The sequence below is a fragment of the Oncorhynchus mykiss genome, chromosome 15 (genome assembly GCF_057628025.1).
Source record: "Oncorhynchus mykiss isolate SJ-2025 chromosome 15, ASM5762802v1, whole genome shotgun sequence".
Lineage (NCBI taxonomy): Eukaryota > Metazoa > Chordata > Actinopteri > Salmoniformes > Salmonidae > Oncorhynchus > Oncorhynchus mykiss.
The window spans coordinates 29469594-29490341 of NC_143036.1; the positions used below are offsets into that span (position 1 = coordinate 29469594).

Sequence of the window (20748 nt, forward strand, 5' to 3'; positions counted from 1 at the left end):
TAAACATTCACACGCACATCTCTCTACGTAAACATTCACACACACACATCTCTCTACGTAAACATTCACACACACATCTCTCGATGTAAACATTCACATCTCTCTACGTAAACATTCACACACACACACATCTCTCTACGTAAACATTCACACACACATCTCTCTACGTAAACATTCACACGCACATCTCTCTACATAAACATTCACACACATCGTGAACGATTGACAGCCCATTGGGCAAATCTCCCTTGAGGCAGTCAAGCCATTGCATTCTGTTCACAATGTAGTCCGGTTGTGGTCGCAGCTAGACCTCGTTTCAAAGGTATCAATAAATAATCATATGTGTGATGGCGTATCGCTGCAGAATGATGTGGTAGCCATGCTGGTTAAGTGTGCCTTCAATTCCAAATAAATCACTGGCAGTGTCTCCAGTAAAGCAACCCCACAATTACAGCTCCTCCTCCATGCTTTACGGTTGGAACCACACATGCGGAGATCATCCATTCACCTACTCTTCGTCTCACAAACACACAGCGGTTGGAAGCAAAAATAAAACATTTGGACTCATCAGACCAAAGGACAGATTTCCACCGGTCTAATGTCCATTGCTCGTGTTTCTCGGCCCAATTCAAACATGAAAGCCTGATTCAAGCAGTCACCTCTGAACAGTTGATGTTGAGATGTGTCTGTTACTTGAACTCTGTGAAGCATTTACAGTGGGGCAAAAAAGTATTTAGTCAGCCACCAATTGTGCAAGTTCTCCCACTTAAAAAGATGAGAGACCTGTAATTTTCATCATAGGTACACTTCAACTATGACAGACAAAATGAGAAAAAAAATCCAGAAAATCACATTGTAGGATTTTTAATGAATTTATTTGCAAATTATGGTGGAAAATCTGTATTTGGTCACCTACAAACAAGCAAGATTTCTGGCTCTCACAGACCTGTAACTTCTTCTTTAAGAGGCTCCTCTGTCCTCCACTCATTACCTGTATTAATGGCACCTGTTTGAACTTGTTATCAGTATAAAAGACACCTGTCCACAACCTCACACAGTCACACTCCAAACTCCACTATGGCCAAGACCAAAGAGCTGTCAAAGGACACCAGAAACAAAATTGTAGACCTGCCCCAGGCTGGGAAGACTGAATCTGCAATAGGTAAGCAGCTTGGTTTGAAGAAATCAACTGTGGGAGCATTTATTAGGAAATGGAAGACATACAAGACCACTGATAATCTCCATCGATCTGGGGCTCCACACAAGATCTCACCCCGTGGGGTCAAAATGATCACAAGAACGGTGAGCAAAAATCCCAGAACCACACGGGGGGACCTAGTGAATGACCTGCAGAGAGCTGGGACCAAAGTAACAAAGCCTACCATCAGCAAGGGCATTGAAGATGAAACGTGGCTGGGTCTTTCAGCATGACAATGATCCCAAACACACCGCCCGGGCAACGAAGGAGTGGCTTTGTAAGAAGCATTTCAAGGTCCTGGAGTGGCCTAGCCAGTCTCCAGATCTCAACCCCATAGAAAATCTTTGGAGGGAGTTGAAAGTCCGTGTTGCCCAGCAACAGCCCCAAAACATCACTGTTCTAGAGGAGATCTGCATGGAGGAATGGGCCAAAATACCAGCAACAGTATGTGAAAACCTTGTGAAGACTTACAGAAAACATTTGATCTCTGTCATTGCCAACAAAGGGTATTTAACGGCATCCCCAGCCGCGCCCTCAGAGCATGCGCAGACCAGCTGGCCGGTGTGTTTACGGACATATTCAATCAATCCCTATACCAGTCTGCTGTTCCCACATGCTTCAAGAGGGCCACCATTGTTCCTGTTCCCAAGAAAGCTAAGGTAACTGAGCTAAATGACTACCGCCCCGTAGCACTCACATCCGTCATCATGAAGTGCTTTGAGAGACTAGTCAAGGACCATATCACCTCCACCCTACCTGACACCCTAGACCCACTCCAATTTGCTTACCGCCCAAATAGGTCCACAGACGATGCAATCTCAACCACACTGCACACTGCCCTAACCCATCTGGACAAGAGGAATACCTATGTGAGAATGCTGTTCATCGACTACAGCTCGGCATTCAACACCATAGTACCCTCCAAGCTCGTCATCAAGCTCGAGACCCTGGGTCTCGACCCCGCCCTGTGCAACTGGGTACTGGACTTCCTGACGGGCCGCCCCCAGGTGGTGAGGGTAGGCAACAACATCTCCTCCCCGCTGATCCTCAACACTGGGGCCCCACAAGGTTGCGTTCTGAGCCCTCTCCTGTACTCCCTGTTCACCCACGACTGCGTGGCCACGCACGCCTCCAACTCAATCATCAAGTTTGCGGACGACACAACAGTGGTAGGCTTGATTACCAACAACGATGAGACGGCCTACAGGGAGGAGGTGAGGGCCCTCGGAGTGTGGTGTCAGGAAAATAACCTCACACTCAACGTCAACAAAACTAAGGAGATGATTGTGGACTTCAGGAAACAGCAGAGGGAACACCCCCCTATCCACATCGATGGAACAGTAGTGGAGAGGGTAGCAAGTTTTAAGTTCCTCGGCATACACATCACAGACAAACTGAATTGGTCCACTCATATAGACAGCATCGTGAAGAAGGCGCAGCAGCGCCTCTTCAACCTCAGGAGGCTGAAGAAATTCGGCTTGTCACCAAAAGCACTCACAAACTTCTACAGATGCACAATCGAGAGCATCCTGGCGGGCTGTATCACCGCCTGGTATGGCAACTGCACCGCCCTCAACCGTAAGGCTCTCCAGAGGGTAGTGAGGTCTGCACAACGCATCACCGGGGGCAAACTACCTGCCCTCCAGGACACCTACACCACCTGATGTCACAGGAAGGCCATAAAGATCATCAAGGACATCAACCACCCGAGCCACTGCCTGTTCACCCCGCTATCATCCAGAAGGCGAGGTCAGTACAGGTGCATCAAAGCTGGGACCGAGAGACTGAAAAACAGCTTCTATCTCAAGGCCATCAGACTGTTAAACAGCCACCACTAACACTGAGTGGCTGCTGCCAACACACTGACACTGACTCAACTCCAGCCACTTTAATAATGGGAATTGATGGGAAATGATGTAAATATATCACTAGCCACTTTAAACAATGCTACCTTATATAAATGTTACTTACCCTACATTATTCATCTCATATGCATACGTATATACTGTACTCTATATCATCGACGGTATCCTTATGTAATACATGTATCACTAGCCACTTTATACTATACTATGCCACTTTGTTTACATACTCATCTCATTTGTACATACTGTACCCGATACCATCTACTGTATCTTGCCTATACTGCTCTGTACCATCACTCATTCATAAATCCTTATGTACATATTCTTTATCCCCTTACACTGTGTACAAGACAGTAGTTTTGGAATTGTTAGTTAGATTACTTGTTATTACTGCATTGTCGGAACTAGAAGCACAAGCATTTCGCTACACTCGCATTAACATCTGCTAACCATGTGTATGTGACAAATAAAATTTGATTTGATTTGATTTGATTTAACAAAGTATTGACCAAATACTTATTTTCCACCATAATTTGCAAATAAATTAATTAAAAATCCTACAATGTGATTTTCTGGATTTTTTTTCTTATTTTGTCTGTCATCGTTGAAGTGTACCTATGATGAAAATTACAGGCATCTCTCATCTTTTTAAGTGGGAGAACTTGCACAATTGGTGGCTGACTAAATACTTTTTTGCCCCACTGTATATGGGCTGCAATCTGAGGTGCAGTTAACTAATTAATTTATCCTCTGCAGCAGAGGTAACTTTGCGTATTCTTTCCTGTGGCGTTCCTCATGAGAGCTAATTTCATCATAGCGCTTGATAGGTTTTGCGACTGCACTTGAAGAAACTTTAAAAGTTCTTGATTTTTTCCAGATTGACTCACCTTCATGTCTTAAATTAATGATGGACTGTCATTTATCTTTGCTTATATGAGCTGTTCTTGCCATAATATGGACTTGGTCTTTTACCAAATAGAGCTATCTTCTGAGCTATCTTCTGTAGTAACCAAAAAATATACACTTTTTTGGTTACTACATGATTCCATGTGTTATGGCATTTTATAGTATTCTACAATGTAGAAAGTAGTACAAATAAAGAAAAACACTTGAATGAGTAGGTGTGTGCAAACTTTTGACTTGTACTGTAGATAACCTGGATGGTAGGAAGCTGGGGCCCCAGTGATGTACTGGGCTGTCCGCACCACCCTCTGTCACGCCATGCGATCGAGGGTGGTGTTATTGCCATAGCAGGCAGTAGTGTAGCCAGTCAAGATGCTCTCAATGGTACAGCTGCAGAACTGTTTGAGGATTTGAGGGCCCATGCCAAACTTTTTCAACCTCCTGAGGGGAAGAGGCACTGTCACCCCTTCTTCATGACTATGCGTGTGTGTATGGACCATTTTAAGTGTTTAGCGATTTGGACATGAGGATCTTGAAGCTCTCGACCTGCTCCACTGCAGCCCCATCAATGTGAATGGGGGTGTGGCAGAGGTTATGGGGTTGGCCTATCAGGAAGTCCAGGATCCAATTGAAGAAGGAGGTGTTCAGATCCAGAGTCCTAAGCTTGGTGACGCGCATGGAGGGAGCAATGGTGTTGAACGCTGAGCTGTAGTCAATTAACATTATTCTCACATAGGTATTCCTTTTATCTAGATGGGAGAAGGCAGTGTGGAGAGCAATTGAGATTGCGTCATCTATGGATCTGTTGGGGCAGTATGCAAATTGGAGTGTGCCTAGGGTGTCTGGGATAATGATTACAGAAGTGAGTTCTACATGGCAGTAGTCATGGTGGCATGACCTGATTAATGAGCTTTCTCACGTCGGCCTCGGAGAGTGAGATCACCCAATCCTCTGGGGCGGTGACGGCCCTCACACCCGGCACGATGTTGTTGTCAAAGCATGCATAAAATGCATTCAGTTCGTCTGGTAGAGAGGCATCATTGGGCAGATCACAGTTGGGTCTTCCTTTGTAATCCGTAATGGACTGTAGACCCTGCGACATGTGCCAGGCGGCGGAAACTGTTTAATATGATTTCACCTTATTCCTATATTGTCCTTTTGCTCGTTTGATGACTCTGCGGAGTGTCATAGTGGGGTTGTGTATGACAGCTCTGTGTGTGGTAGCCCTGTCCTTTAGTTTAGTGCCAACCTCAGTGTTAATCCAGGGCTTTTGATTGGGGAAGCAGCGAACCCTCACCGTGGGGACAACGTGGCCGATATGTTTTCTAATGAAGCCGGTAATGAAGGTGGTTAGCTCGTCAACAATCTCAACGGCTTCTCAAAGCATATTCCAATCAGCGCTAGCAAAGCAGTCCTATAGCATAATCTCTGATTCTGGTTACCATTTCTCAACGGAGCGTGTCACGAGTACTTCCTGTTTCTTTTCTGCTTGTAAACAGGAAGCAGGAGTACGGAGTCATGATCAGATTTGCCGAATGGCAAATTTCTTGCTTGTGGTCTAGGACTTTATCGCCGCTAGTGGTATTGGAGATGTGTTGATGGAATTTGGGCATCACATGTCTTAGCGACGCAGAATTAAAATCGCTGGTAACCAGAAAAGCAGCCTCTGGATGTAGCTTTTCTTGTTGGTTTATAGCCTTGTACAGTTCATTAAGTGCCAGCTTGTTATTTTATTGTTTTGAGGTTGAAAGTATACAACAGTAACGATAACAACTGAAAACTCCCTCGGGAGGTAGAAGGGTCGGCATTTGCCAATCCGGTATTCCAAGATGGGTTAACAGTGGGTTGACACTTCCACCGCACTGGAGTTAGCACACCAGTGTATGTTGATGCAGAGGCAAACCCCTCCCCGCCTCGATTTCCCTGACTCCACTGTCCTTTCCGCCCAGTGAGTTGGATAGCCATGGGGGTTATCTTGTCCGAGAGCCATGTTTCAGAAAAGCAAAGAATATTGCAGTATCGAGAGTCACGATGGTAGCAAATCCGCGATTGGAGGCCATCCATCTCATTATCAAGTGACTGTACATTAGCCAGTAGAATGGAGGGAAGTGGCTGGTTTTCCCCTCACCTTAATCTCAGCAGGATCCCCCCTCTTGCCTTTGTAACAATGGCGTTTCCTCTTGGGTGGCCTGAAAATTGGGTCGTAATTACATAGAGAGCCCCTGGCAGATTAATCGAAGTTGAAGCTGGAATTAGGGTAAGTAACTGTCGATCTGATGTTCAAAAGTTCTTGTCGGTTGTAAGCAATAATAGCGGATACATGTCGTGAAAATAAAGTAAAGTAATTTTGTGAAAATAAAGGGTCGGAGATTGCAAAACGGCGCCATCTTAATCATGCAACGTACCCATTAAACGTGTCTATAACATTAATATAAATTCTGAGAACATGGTAATCCCATTCTGGGTAAATTCTAATTGACATTAATGGTCTCCGGAAAACATTCCTTGCTCATAAGGGGAACATTCATATAAAATGAGACTCTTAAGTGAACGTTGTGGAAACATTTGTTGAAACCTGAGAAGTCAGTCAGTCCCTTAGTCACTAATTCAGCCAGGCAGTCACTCAATCAGTCAGTCAGTCTCTCAGTCATTCAGTCAGTCAGTCAGTCTCTCAGTCATTCAATCAGTCAGTCAGTCTCTCAGTCATTCAGTCAGTCAGTCAGTCAGTCTCTAAGTCACTCAGTCAGTCAATCAGTCAGTCAGTCAGTCAGTCAGTCAGTCAGTCAGTCAGTCCATCAGTCACTTAGTTACATTCAATTACATGCAATGCAATGCAAGTCATCTGCAAAGAAAATATTTATAGCTATTACTGTATTACATAACAGCAGACTGCGGTCTATTCGGAGTGTGCATACTGATTGCTCTGTGGCAAAGAGCTTGCAGGAAGGAGCAGTTCTCAGAACAGTGCTCTCTCAGGCTTCAATCATTCAACTAGATCATCTACACCCTTCCATTCTACCCTGCCCACCACCCCTTCCAACCCTCTCCCTAGCCCACCCCCAGCCTGTGGTGTGCTGCTCCCAGTGCCCTCGTTGTTTCTCCATGGCAACCGGAGCACTATAAGGCAGGGGAACTGGCAGCTAATCCTCAGGAGCTTACACAATTCTTACTTCTTCTCATAAGAGGTTTTTACCGATGCAAGGGATTCTCCGAAAACAACACAAACCCTTCCTCTCCATCCACCAGAGTGAGAAAACAAAAGGTAGAGAGGGAAAAACGGTAGGTAGCTAGGTCTAGGTCATGTTTCATGAAATGTTTTGTTTCATCTTTTTCCAATGGTAGTTTTGGATGGGTATACCGTTTTATACGGTCTTACAGAAGTGTGTGTTGTTCAGATTTGTCTGACATGCAGGGTACATTGTGTGTGGGAGGATGTTGCGAATGCGTTCAGAGGTAGTGTTGGCGTGCGTGCACTTGTGCATTTGACCTGTGGTGACTCAGGGACCGTACAGCACAAATACAGCAAAAATACTTCTATGTTAATGTCTGGGGATCTGCTTCGGGCATCTGGGACAGTTACTCAGCATGCCCCTTCCTGTATTAGTACGTCCCCATGTTGTGGGATTCATCTGTGTTCTACAGCTATTTATTATTGTTTAGATGCGTGATGGTAATCTGACTCATTGGTGAGCAGGTGGACATCCAGTGGGATTTTCAATTAGAAAAACAACTTGAACATCTATTTCTATACAGTAAGCGTGCATGTGTTCATGGAAAGTGGTCCTCCAGAATGTGTTATAGCCTCTGTGTTCTGGTAATATGGCTTAACTCTCTAATCTGCAACATTTTCCTTCGGAGGAATGTTGTTGTTCAGGTGTGAGGCCAGGAGTTTAGAAAATCCCTCTGTCTGTCTGATCTGCAGCTAATAGTCCACGCAGAGGGAACTTTTTCGCCCAAAACATGATACACACGTTAACTGCTGAGTGCATCCACTCGGGAGAGTTTCTCCAGCCATTTGGCCCTTGTCTCATTACCAACATGCTGTATAGCAGGCTCTGTCCATGTGGAGCAATTACTGTATTTAAACTCAAAGTCCTTCCCTTCATGCTCCCTCCCCTGCCCCCTTTTTCTTTCTCCCCTTCTCGCACCCACTCCCTGCCCTTAGTTCTCTCTCACTTGCTTGCACTAATCCCTTTGTTGTGGAGTATTGAGGGGCCAGGGCTCTTGGCTGACTGGCCATCCCTGTGTAATGGGGGCTAATTCGGGTGAAGGGTGCCCAGCCAGCCCTCCTGCTGGCCATCCTCCACTAGATTAGGCAGGGCGGGTACATTTTTAAGGCCTCCCCCAGCCCAAACACATTCTCCCTCTCGTTGCTTCTAGCCTCGCTCTCTCTCTAACTCTCTTTCTCTGTCTGTCTTTCTCAATCCTATTTTCCCTGCCTGATAAAACTTCTCTCTTCCTCTCTGTCTTTCTCAAACTCTTGGCTGCACTCTCTCCTTCTCTTTCATTTCCTGTCCTCCTTGTCGTCTCTCCATCCAGCCCTAAGTCAGTGGCAGGGGTCCCAGCAGGGAGATGGGGGTCCCAGGTGGGACCATGCGGTTCTGGAGCCATGCTGTCCCCACATTGCTCCTTCTACCCCTGTGTCTGCTGGGGAGGATCGTGGAGGGCCAGGCCCCAGAACAGGGCAAGGAGAGGGGCTACCTGCAAGAGGCCATCAAGGCTCTACAACTTGGTTCTCAGACCCAGCTCCAGAGGGACCAGACAGGGTTCCTACTCTCCACTGTCCTCCAGGCTGTGCACTGTGCAGAACGGATTGGGGGATCACAGGAGCTCTGTGACAAGGTAAGGCCTAAAACATTCTATGACATTCAACTGTTACTCTCTATCTGCTATGGGGTTCTATGCATAACATTCTACTATATGACACTTTTATTCAATTTAAGGTTTTACTCCAAAAAATAACATTAATGTTAACAGCAATTACTACCACAGTAGATACGGTCTGCATTCACTCCTGTCTGTTTATTCTTTCAACCCTGCTTGTCATGGTTGGAATGTGAGTGTGTGGAGGCTTAAGGCCTTGCCCTCTATGCAGCACTCATGCTGAGTGGCTTTAGAGGTCCCTCAATTTGACAGAACACTACATAAAAATGTGGTCTGTGAGGCACAGGGTTTCTGTGTGTTTGTATGGGTGGGATTACAGTGTGTCTCTGTGTGTGTGTCTGTGTGTGTGTGTGTGTGTGTGTGTGTGTGTGTGTGTGTGTGTCAGAAGCCCTGAATGGAGGTCTCATTTGAGCAGGGGTTTTAGAAATTAAGAAAGCAACTCATTCATTAGAAACTGACTCTTATGACCCTGAAACATTGTGCATTGAAAATATTTGCAAGGGTTAGTGTCTTGCCCACTCTCTTCCTCTTGTGTGTGTTCATGTGTTTGTCTGGCCAGGGCTGTATTCACACTAACACAAAGCTCCTCATTTGGGTAAAACAGGCCTATTATCAAACAATGAAGGGAGTTAAAGATTTTAAAAAATATCTGTGAATTATATGGATTCAATTGCCTTGCACAGGGGGAAAAGCATATAGACTCTTAATTTATATGACCTCAACACAAAACAAAATGTTAACTGTAACAAAGAACATGCCTTAGATCGTTAGCACAAAGTGTTTGCTTGATGGCTTTAAGTCCTTTTAGTCAAATTGACAGATTTCTTATTAATCACTCTATTCACATTCACTGATGGCTGGCTGGCCAATTTGACCTGGAGAAAAATGAGTTACTGTAAATCCATTTGTACTGTTTCCATAGCACAGGGTGTATGAGTTGATATATACAGTACCTGTCAAAAGTTTGGACACACCTACTCATTCAAGGGTTTTTCTTTATTTGTACTATTTTGTGCATTGTAGAATAATAGTGAAGACATCAAAACTATGAAATAACACATATGGAATCATGTAGTAACCCCAAAAAATGTAACAAATCAAAATATATTTTAGATTTGAGATTCTTCAAAGTAGCCACCCTTTGCCTTAATGACATCTTTGCACACTCTTGGCATTCTCTCCACCAGCTTCATGAGGTAGTCACCTGGAATGCTTTTCCAACAGTCTTAAAGGAGTTCCCACATATGCTGAGCACTTGTTGGCTGTTTTTCATTCACTCTGCGGTCCAACTCATCCCTAACCATCTCAATTGGGTTGAGGTCAGGTGATTGTGGAGGCCAGGTCATCTGATGCAGCACTCCATCACTCTTCTTTTTGGTGAAATAGCCCTTACAGGTGTGTTTTTGGTCATTGTCCTGTTGAAAAACAAATTATAGTCCCACTAAGTGCAAACTAGATGTGATGGCGCATCGTTGCAGAATGCTGTGGTAGCCATGCTGGTAAAGTGTGCCTTCAATTCCAAATAAATCACTGACAGTGTCACCCCCTCACCATCACACCTCTTCCTACATGCTTCACGGTGCGGAGATCATTCCTCCATGCTTCACATTGTGGATGCGAAGATCATCCGTTCACCTACTCTGAGTTTCACAAAGACACAGTGGTTGGAACCAAAAATCTAAAATTTGGACTCATCAGACCAAATTGAGTGGCTTTAGATTGGCTGACTGGAAATGCATTCCAGGTGACTACCCCATGAAGCTGGTTGAGATAATGACAAGATTGTGCAAAGCTGTCATCAAGGCAAAGTGTGGCAGCTTTGAAGAACCTCAAATATGAAATATAAAGAAAAACACTTGAATGAGTAGGTGTGTCTAAGTTTTTGACTGGTACTGTATACTGAACAAACATACTGTATAAATGCAACATGCAACATTTTTCAAAGATTTGACTTACTTATAGTTCATAAGGAAATCAGTCAATTTAAATAAATTCATTATGCCCTAATCTATGGATTTCACATGACTGGGCGGCTGTGGGTGAGCCTGGGATGGCATAGGCCCACTCACTTGGTATCCAGGCCCACCCACTGGGGAGTCAGGCCCAGCCAATCAGAATTTGTTTTTCTCCACAAAATGGCTTTATTACAGACATTAATACTCCCGCAGGCGAAGAAGCCGGATGTGGAGGTCCTGGGCTGATGTGGTTACACGTGGTGTGTGGTTGTGAGGCTGGTTGGACGTACTGACAAATTCTCTAAAATGACGTTGGAGGCACCTTATGGTAGAGAAATTATCCGGACAATTTCTGGCAACAGCTTTGGTGGACATTCCTCGAGTCAGCATGCCAATTGCACACTCCCTAAAAACTTGAGACATCTGTGGCATTGTGTCATGTGACAAATCTGGAAAAGGAGAAATGCTCACTAACAGGGAAGTAAACAAATTTGTGTACAAACTTCCGAGAGAAATAAGCTTCCTGTGACTATGGAAACAGTTCATGGATTATTTTATTTCAGCTCAACACTGTAGATGTTGCGTTTATATATTTGTTCAGTGTAGCATTCACTTTTTATATCAGTGTCCATATTGTCCATAAGTTTCTAGTAGATTGACGATATTGTTCCAGAGAAAATAGCTAAATTAACAAAAAAAAAGCATCTAATCAACAAAGGCATTATTATCATATAACTGCAACTCTTCCAACTATTGACGTCTTTTACAACTGCCAAAAAGTTTGACAGTAAAACATTGACAACAAATACATACAGACATAGTAAAATAAATACTAAAAAATGGTGATCATTACAGACACCAGTACAAATATGAAATACCCAAAAGGGCCACTAGATGTCTCGTGATATATTAAATCATTCTGATATTTCCAGTAATATACCCCCCTTTCACCCCTATTTCTGCCTGACTCATTTTGTAAGCTTCCAGTAAAGGTTTTACTTCATTTCCAAGCAGCTGAAATATTTACTTTGCAACATATCCCCTACGTCACACACACTGCATAACATGTTTGATTGCTATGTTTACAGTGCCTCACTCCAGACCTTGTCCTCTCTGTCCTGGAGGATGATAGGAAGGCTTACCTCACCGAGGATGACTACCATAGAGTCTCCACCGTTTTGCTCTACTACATGATCAACATGGAACACCTGTGTGCCACCAACCCCTCCCCTTCCTCCTTTTCCTCCTCCTCCTTGTCACCTAGCTACCAGTACTACCTTCTGGCCCTGACCAACCTCCAACCTACAGAAGAAAGAGGCTTCCTCTCCTCCAATGAGATAGAGAGCATTCTGCAGCTCATCAACCAGAACTATCAACCACCTGCTCTAGAGACATCTGGCTCCTCCCACTCACAGGTAAGACTGCTGCACCTCTAGCATAAAACGTCACGTCAACCGAAGGCACAGTTCTTCACATCACCAGAGAATCATCTCAATCTCCACACATTGAAATAGCCTCAGACTGTTAGAGATGGACACTGGCGAGTTACAGGAAGATATTCCCAGTTGTTAACCAGTAACACGTCATCCTCCTTCAGTGTATCGATGCCTCCCATCTACTGGATGAGTTGGGGATCACAGATAGCCAAGGTGCTGATCCATCCTCAGTGGCCACACTGTCTGCAGCCATCATCACCCACACCCTGCAGGGCCACTGTTTCAGCAAGAGGAACCTGCCCTCCCCTGCCTTCTTTACAGATTACATCTTCCAGTCCCTCAACCGCACCAGCAACCTACATGTCAGGGGTAAGTTTAGGAGTCCTTCCTATGAGTGATTTGACCATAGAGTTGGATAGAGGGCCCAAAAAGCTATTTAGTACATCTCTATAGATTTGAGTTGTATGTGGTGATGTAAGCACTGTTTGATGTCAGTGCTCTGGCTGTTGCATAGATTTGGAGGAGCTGCTGCACCAGCTTGGTGTGGGAGGTGGTAGTGGAGGGGCCTATCACTCACACTGCAGGGAGAAGCAGAGCAACACAGGCCCCTCCCATATAGGGTGTGTCCATGAGCTTTTGGGGATCAACACAGACTGGACACAGGTGAGACAGAAACTCAGACTCCACATTTAGTGGTGAAAACTGATTTGAGCTGAAAAGGCTCACGGTTCGAACTTGAGGAATCACCATGGAGAGCTTTCCCAGACAAAATATTTCACAATATTTTCGATTATTTTCTGTTGGATTAGGTATGCTACTCAGCCAATCAGCTGGTGGATATTTTTGTTATGGATCCGCATTTGCATATTTCCCGGGATCACTTCAAACAAATCTGCCCAGCTGTTATCCAGCAGTTGCTAGGGAATGCCTGTGAGTCCACAGAGCCAGCTCCACGAGGATCTCCACCCAGTGCCATTGAGAGTAAGACATTGTACCTCACAACCCATCATTAGAAATCAACAGCTTGTCTACACTGTCCTTTGGCTGATGTCAATGTCTAGCTAAGATGTTCAGCATGCCCCCATTTGTCACTATTTGTCCTGAGTAGAGTCTAAAACATGCATAATCCATCTGTTGAACAATGCCGTTTATGTACGGCTTCAACACATAAAGATGCTGTAGTCTGTCTCTTAACTATTGATGTTATCTCTGCTATAGTTCTTAACACATCTCTGTCTCTGCTCTCTCTGTAGAATATGGCTACAGTACGGCTGCTGTGTTACTCATCACTGTGGGCTCCATGTTGGGCATCTGCCTGATCTTCTTCAACTCCTGCCAGGAGACCTACGCCCTCATCCTGCAGCTCTTTGTGGGCCTGGCCGTGGGAACCCTCTCAGGGGACGCCCTCCTGCACCTCATACCACAGGTATAGGGCACAGAGGCCATACTCATCCCACAAGTATAGGGCCAAGGTCACAGAGGCCTCATAAACCTCAAACCACAGGTATAGGGAATGGAGGTTATACTCATACCACAGGTATATGGAATGGTGGTTATACTCATACCACAGGTATATGGAATGGTGGTTATACTCATACCACAGTTATAGGGAACGGAGGTTATACTCATACCACAGGTATATGGAATGGAGGTTATACTCATACCACAGGTATATGGAATGGTGGTTATACTCATACCACAGATATAGGGAATAGAGAATATCTCCTAAATGGTGACACCTCCCAAGTACATCAAAAATTGTGTTATAGCTGTTTCATGTAAACACGCCAACCTATTTGGTCTAAGATATTTTCTAAGCCTGCATAACAACATTTGAACCATTGTTAAACAAACAGTATGGTCAGTGACATTACCGATTGGGATTTCCTTTCTATCTTAGCTCCCCCTTTTTTTCTATAGTCATCATGAGTCATGACTACTGGACTGATTACAAAACATATAAGAATGCTTTCAGTGTAGATTAAATGTCTCATTGTTTCCTCTCCCTGTCTCCTCTGGAGATCCTTGGCCTCCATGACGACAGTCACCATTACGATCATCACTTTACTGAGGGAAAGGAATATCTGTGGAAGATTTTGGGAATCATCGCTGGAATCTACGGCTTTTTCCTCATCGAAAGGATCTTCTCCCTTGTGATGCCATCACATGGCCATGTAAGATGATAGTTTTTACTAAAGTATTTATTTCTGTCTCTTGGCATGTTCATCTTCCTGTTTAAAACAACGAATATGCAGTTTGTTACCCACCAACATTGAACTACAGGCCTGAAAAGGAGATAACAATAACAACAATTACTGTTAGCAGGCTGTTTCATGTCCAAATCTGAATGTTATCTATCGAAATCCATTTAAAAAAAAAAAAAGGTTATTAATGACTATTTTCCCATTGGTTCCCATTGGCCCTGGCTGAAACTCGGAATGAAGCTGCATCCCTATGGCTTCTGGTCAAAAATAGTGCACTACATAGGGAATAGGATGCCATTTATGACAGAGCCTGAGCTGAGCTGACTGTGCAGGTGGCTGTGGCTCTGGCTGGTGGCCTCTGGAGTGACTGGAGGCTGATGAGTCTCTTTTTCTCTGGCAGGGTCACGGGGGCCTGGGCAATTCCCATGACCTCCCCCTGGAGCTCAACTGCAACGGCCAGTCACAGAGGGGCATGTCTATCTCAACCATGCAGCTGGTGAGTCTGTTTGTCCCTCTCTGGCACATATACAGTAGTGTAACAGGCAGCACTTTAAAAAATAAAACATGTTCAGTGATTGCATCAATGGACAGTTGAAGCAATATGAAACCTATTGGTGACCCTTGAACTTCCTCATATGAGAGCAGAAATAGAGAACTCAATTGAAGGTGCATCCTCACACAAGTGTCCCCTAGGCTTGTTTGGACTTGAGCTGTCTGTGAAAGGGAAACAGTCCTTTTTGAGCGCTTTTAAGGTTTCTGCTTTGAAGAGAGACAAACAGCTGCAGTGGTATAACTGTGTTCCTGTGTCCACTGATGCTTCAAATTAGAGCTGATGACAAATCTGTCAACCCTCTTTGAACTGGTTGAACACAATTGACGTGATGCCATAGATTACTGTTCTCAATAGTAGGAAATATGTGTCATTTCAACAAAGGCCTATCAACAACAAGAGAAAACATGGGTGAAGGTGGCAGAGGTTTGGAGTGAAAGTGGGAGAAAATGATCTGCCAATATGCTGTGGGAGGCTAATATAAAAGCACAGGAATTCAAAAGAGGCTTATAGGATTCAAAAATATTTGGTCAACATTTTGAACAGTTTGAACTCTGATGTTGACGTGGACAGAATGTTGCATTGCAGGGAAAGTGAAGAGGAGTGTGGGCGAGAGTAAATCTGTAACAGGCCATGGTGTAGGAGACCTTGATGCTGCTGTTGAATAATTCATGCCTTAGAGAAACTGAGCAGTTTTGGCGAACTTCCTCTAGACTGTTCATGACATAGGCAGGGGGAACTGTGGTCACTCGTGTGCTGCTTTTGCCATGGACCGGAGTAATATCATTGTAATGTAAGGAAAAACCCTCCAATGTATTTGTCTCTCGCCTACAGGGAACTGTGGAGGACTTAGAATGCACAGAAATCCCATCAGAGGAGGCTGAACCAAGAACCCCTACGCATCAGACGAGTAAGTAAGATATTTCACTGTCCTCCTTTCTCCTTTATCTTCACTCCCTGTCCCCCAGTCCTCAGTTCCCTCTCTGTCTAGTTTGATCCTCTTCTGTTTTGTTCTGTCTAGTGTGCTGTGTGTAATTAGTGGGGCTAGGACTGGGACTGGGCTAGGGAACGTAGCAGATGGGCTTTCAGGACAGAGCCGCCACACAGACAGACTTTCTTTGTGTTCCCAGGACAGGGTATTCCTGTACTGGCTGTGATGGTAATCGTGGGAGACAGCCTCCATAACTTTGCTGACGGCCTGGTGGTGGGGGCGGCCTTCTCCTCGTCCACCGAGACAGGCATGGCGACCACCGTGGCCATCCTCTGCCATGAAATCCCTCATGAAATGGGTGAGAGGTCACAAGGTCACAGAGCAGCTACTGAAAGGTCAAAGGTTGTTGGCATGGGGTGGCAGCGTTTCTTGTTCTTCTTTGGGTTCTTTTGTCAAACAGAAAATAAACATGTCTTGAGTCATTTGTGTCCCAGTTTTGGAGAACTGAAAACACTGGTTCTAAATGACCTAAAATATGTTCTTCTTCTTCTTACTTTGTTCTTCTTCTTTTCTCTTCATCTCAGGTGACTTTGCGGTGTTGCTAAGCTCAGGTCTCTCTGTGAGGAATGCAGTGATGATGAACCTCCTCAGTGCTCTGACGGCCTTCATCGGCCTCTACATCGGCCTCTTCGTCTCCTCGGAGCCAGAGGTCCAGCAGTGGATCTTCACCGTTACTGCGGGGATCTTCCTCTATCTGTCGCTGGTAGAGATGGTGAGGCTGGGCTACTGCTGTTCTTCGTAAAACACACACTGATAGATAGAGACAGGAGTTTAACCAGACAGTGTGTCCCCTTGATCAGTCAGCTCGCACAGTCAGGAAAATCTTCTTTCCCTATTGATAGGTAATAAATTGTTGCAATTCACAGGTGATTTGGGATAGAGAGAGATTTACCCAATAATTAAACTCCCAGACCCTAATTTCTCCCTCTTCTCTTCTCTTCCTCACGTTTCTTTCTCTCAGCTCCCAGAGATGAGTCGTGTGAAGACCAACAGGCCCTGTATCATGTTCCTCCTGCAGAACCTTGGTCTCCTAATGGGCTGGGCCTGTCTTCTGCTCCTTGCACTGTTTGAGCACAAACTTAAGTTTTGATGACAGGACACACACACATCCTACTATGGTATCTGCCATGCAAATATGTAATTGATGGCAATGTTGATGGTACTTTGTGGTCTTGCTTTTTTTTGTTGTCATTTTGACATCTTGTTTATTGATTACTGCATTATTTACTGACACACCATATGAAGACCGTGAACAGCACATTTAAAATGTCACAAGCAAGAAACATTTCACAAGTGACCGGATAATAGAGTGACGTGAATAGTAGCAGTGACGATGTGAATCAAATGTCATTTTAGATCCAGTGGTTACGCATAATGTGTTAGAGCTGGATGAATCCACTTTTGTATGAATCGGATGCCTAAATGTGATCTTTAGGACATGAACACATCTTCTGTGTGATGATTTATTTTTGTATGGCGTACTGTGTCACATAGGGCACATAGCTAGCTTGCAGTCTGTCTGTCACATCTATGTCTGGACATGATAGTGTCAGATGTCTAGTCTACAGTGCCAGACGAGATCTTTGTATACAGATACCTTGCTTGTATGTGTATATTTGCCATGAAATACAGTGTCTACAGAAAGTATTCAGACCCCTTGACTTTTTCCACATTTTGTTAGTTTAGAGCCTTTTTTCTAAAATTGATTAAATTGATGGTTTTTATCATCAATCTACAGTCATGGCCAAAAGTTTTGAGAATGACCCACATATTAATTTCCACAAAGTTTGCTGCTTCAGTGCCTTTAGATATTTTTGTCAGATGTTACTATGGAATACTGAAGTATACTTACAAGCATTTCACAAGTGTCAAAGGCTTTCATTGACAATTACATGAAGTTGATGCAAAGAGTCAATATTTGCAGTGTTGAACCTTCTTTTTCAAGAACTCTGCAATCCGCCCTTTGCATGCTGTCAATTCATTTCTGGGCCACATCCTGACTGATGGCAGCCCATTCTTGCATAATCAATGCTTGGAGTTTGTCAGAATTTGTGGGGTTTTGTTTGTCCACCCGCCTCGAGGATTGACCACAAGTTCTCAATGGGATTAAGGTCTGGGGAGTTTCCTGGTCATGGAACCAAAATATTGATGTTTTGTTCCCCAAGCCACTTAGTTACTTTTGTCTTATGGCAAGGTGCTCCATCATGCTGGAAAAGTCATTGTTCGTCACCAAACTGTTCCTGGATGGTTGGGAGAAGTTGCTCTCGGAGGATGTGTTGGTACCATTCCTTATTCATGGCTGTGTTCTTAGGCAAAATGGTGAGTGAGCCCACTCCCTTGACTGAGAAGCAACCCCACACATGAATGGTCTCAGGATGCTTTACTGTTGGCATGACACAGGACTGATGGTAGCGCTCACCTTGTCTTCTCCGGACAAGCTTTTTTCCGGATGCCCCAAACAATCGGAAAGGGGATTCATCAGAGGAAATGACTTTACCCCAGTCCTCAGCAGTCCAATCCCTGTACCTTTTGCAGAATATCAGTCTGTCCTTGATGTTTTTCCTAGCGAGAAGTGGCTTCTTTGCTGCAATTCTTGACACCAGGCCTTCCTCAAAAGTATTTGCCTCACTGTGCATGCAGATGCACTCACACCTGCCTGCTGCCATTCCTGAGCAAGCTCTGTACTGGTGGTGCCCTGATCCCGCAGCTGAATCAACATTAGGAGACCGTCCTGGCGCTTGCTGGACATTCTTGGGCGCTCTGAAGCCTTCACAACAATTGAACCGCTCTCCTTGAAGTTCTTGATAGTCCGATAAATGGTTGATTTAGGTGCAATCTTACTGGCAGCAATATCCTTGCCTGTGAAGCCCTTTTTGTGCAAAGCAATGATGATGGCACGTGTTTCCTTGCCGGTAACCATGTTTGACAGAGGAAGAACAATGATTCCAAGCACCACCCTCCTTTTGAAGCTTCCAGTCAGTTATTTGTACTCAATCAGTATGACAGAGTGATCTACAGCCTTGTCCTCGTCAACACTCACACCTGTGTTAACGGGAGAATCACTGACATGATGTCAGCTGGTCCTTTTGTGGCAGGGCTAAAATGCAGTGGAAATGTTTTTTGGGGGATTCTGTTCATTTGCATGGCAAAGAGGGACTTTGCAATTAATTGCAATTCATCTGATCACTCTTCATAACATTCAGGAGTATATGCAAATTGCCATCATACAAACTGAGGCAGCAGACTTTGTGAAAATTAATATTGTGTCATTCTCAAAACTTTTGGCTACAACTGTACACACAATACCCCATAATGACAAAGCGAAATTGTGTTTTTAGACATTTTAGCTCATTTCATGAACAAAAACTGAAATATGATATTTACATAAGTATTCAGCCCCTTTACTCAGTACTTTGTTGAAGCACCTTTGGCAGTGATTACAGCCTTGTCTTCTTGGGTATGACGCTACAAGCTTGGCACATCTGTATTTGGGGAGTTTCTCCCAGTCTTCTCTGCAGATCCTCTCAAGCTCTTCCAGGTTGGATGGGAAGCGTTGCTGCACTTTTTTCAGTTCTCCAGAGATGTTTGATTGGGTTCAAATCCTGACCAGTCTCTCAGTCCCTGCCGTTGAAAAACATCCCCCCAGCATTCTTTCCTCCAGACGTGTTGCTTGGCTTTCAGGTGAAAGAGTTCAATCATGGTTTCATCAGACCAGAGAATCTTGCTTCTCATAGTCAGAGTCTTTAGGTGTCTTTTGGCAAACTCCAAGTGGGCTGTCACATGCCTTTTACTGAGAAGTGGCTTCCATTTGGCCACTCTATTTAACCTTTACTTAACTAAGCAAGTCAGTTAAGAACATATTGTTATTTACAATGATGGCCTACACCGGCCAAACCCCAACCGGGACGATGCTGGGCCAATTGTGTGCTGCCCTATGGGTCTCCTAATCACGTCCGGTTGTGATACAGCCTAGAATCGAACCAGGGTCTGTAGTGACGCCTCTAGCACTGAGATACAGTGCCTTAGACCGCTGCACCACTCAGGAGCCCAAAGGTCTAATTAGTGGAGTACTGCAGAGATGGTTGTCCTTCTGGAAGGTTCTTCCATCTCCATATAGGAACTCTAGAGCTCTGTCAGAGTGACCACCTCCCTAACACTTATTGGAGAGGGCCTTGTGTTTGGCCAGGTGGCCATCTCTAGGAAGAGTCTTGGTGGTTCCAAACTTCTTCCGTTTAAGAATGATGGAGGCCACTTTGTTTTTGGGATCCTTGAATGCTGCAGAAATGTTTTGGTACTCTTTGTGATTCGACACAATCATGTCTCGGAGCTCTACGGCCAATTCCTTCGACCTCATAGCTTGGTTTTTGCTCTGACATGGACTGTCAACTGTGGGACCTTGTATAGACAGGTGTGTGCCTTTCCAAATCATCTCCACTCAATTGAATTTACCACAGGTGAACTCCAATCAAGTTGTAGAAACATCTCAAGGATGATCAATGGAAACGGGATGCACCCGAGCTCAATTTCGAGTCTCATAGCAAAGGGTCTGTATACTTGTGTAAATAAGGTACTTCTGTTTTTTGGTTTTAATAAATGTACAAAAATGTACAAAAACCTGTTTTTGCTTCATCATTATGGGGTATTGTGTGTAGATTGTTGAGGAAATTATTTGATTTAATCAACTTTAGAATAGGGCTGTAACGTAACAAAATGTGGAAAAAGTCAAGTCTGAATACTTTCCGAAGTAAATACCAAAATAAAG

At 44.4% G+C, this 20748-nt stretch overlaps 2 protein-coding genes across 5 annotated transcripts in view; one reads left to right on the top strand and one right to left on the bottom strand.

Annotated features, from left to right (window-relative positions):
* LOC118938886 (phosphatidylinositol 3,4,5-trisphosphate-dependent Rac exchanger 2 protein-like) overlaps positions 1-20748 on the bottom strand; it is a 48381-nt gene that overhangs the window by 20821 nt on the left and 6812 nt on the right. The gene's annotated exons all lie outside the window — the stretch shown is intronic.
* On the top strand, positions 7028-20747 carry LOC110489950 (zinc transporter ZIP12). 3 transcript variants are annotated; one of them, XM_021562983.3, is made up of 13 exons: positions 7028-7245; positions 8506-8808; positions 11894-12220; positions 12403-12610; positions 12756-12904; positions 13051-13222; positions 13495-13667; positions 14263-14415; positions 14846-14941; positions 15830-15905; positions 16126-16284; positions 16511-16698; positions 16948-20747. In XM_021562983.3, the coding sequence occupies exons 2-13, from the start codon at positions 8539-8541 to the stop codon at positions 17074-17076; spliced, it is 2100 nt and encodes a 699-aa protein (XP_021418658.3). In that variant the 5' UTR covers positions 7028-7245; positions 8506-8538; the 3' UTR covers positions 17077-20747. The 3 variants fall into 3 exon arrangements, 2 of the variants coding, with proteins under 2 accessions (XP_021418658.3, XP_021418657.3); XR_016486638.1 differs by having other exon boundaries at positions 7049-7245; positions 8132-8808; positions 14286-14415; positions 16948-17633; XM_021562982.3 differs by having other exon boundaries at positions 7049-7245; positions 8132-8808.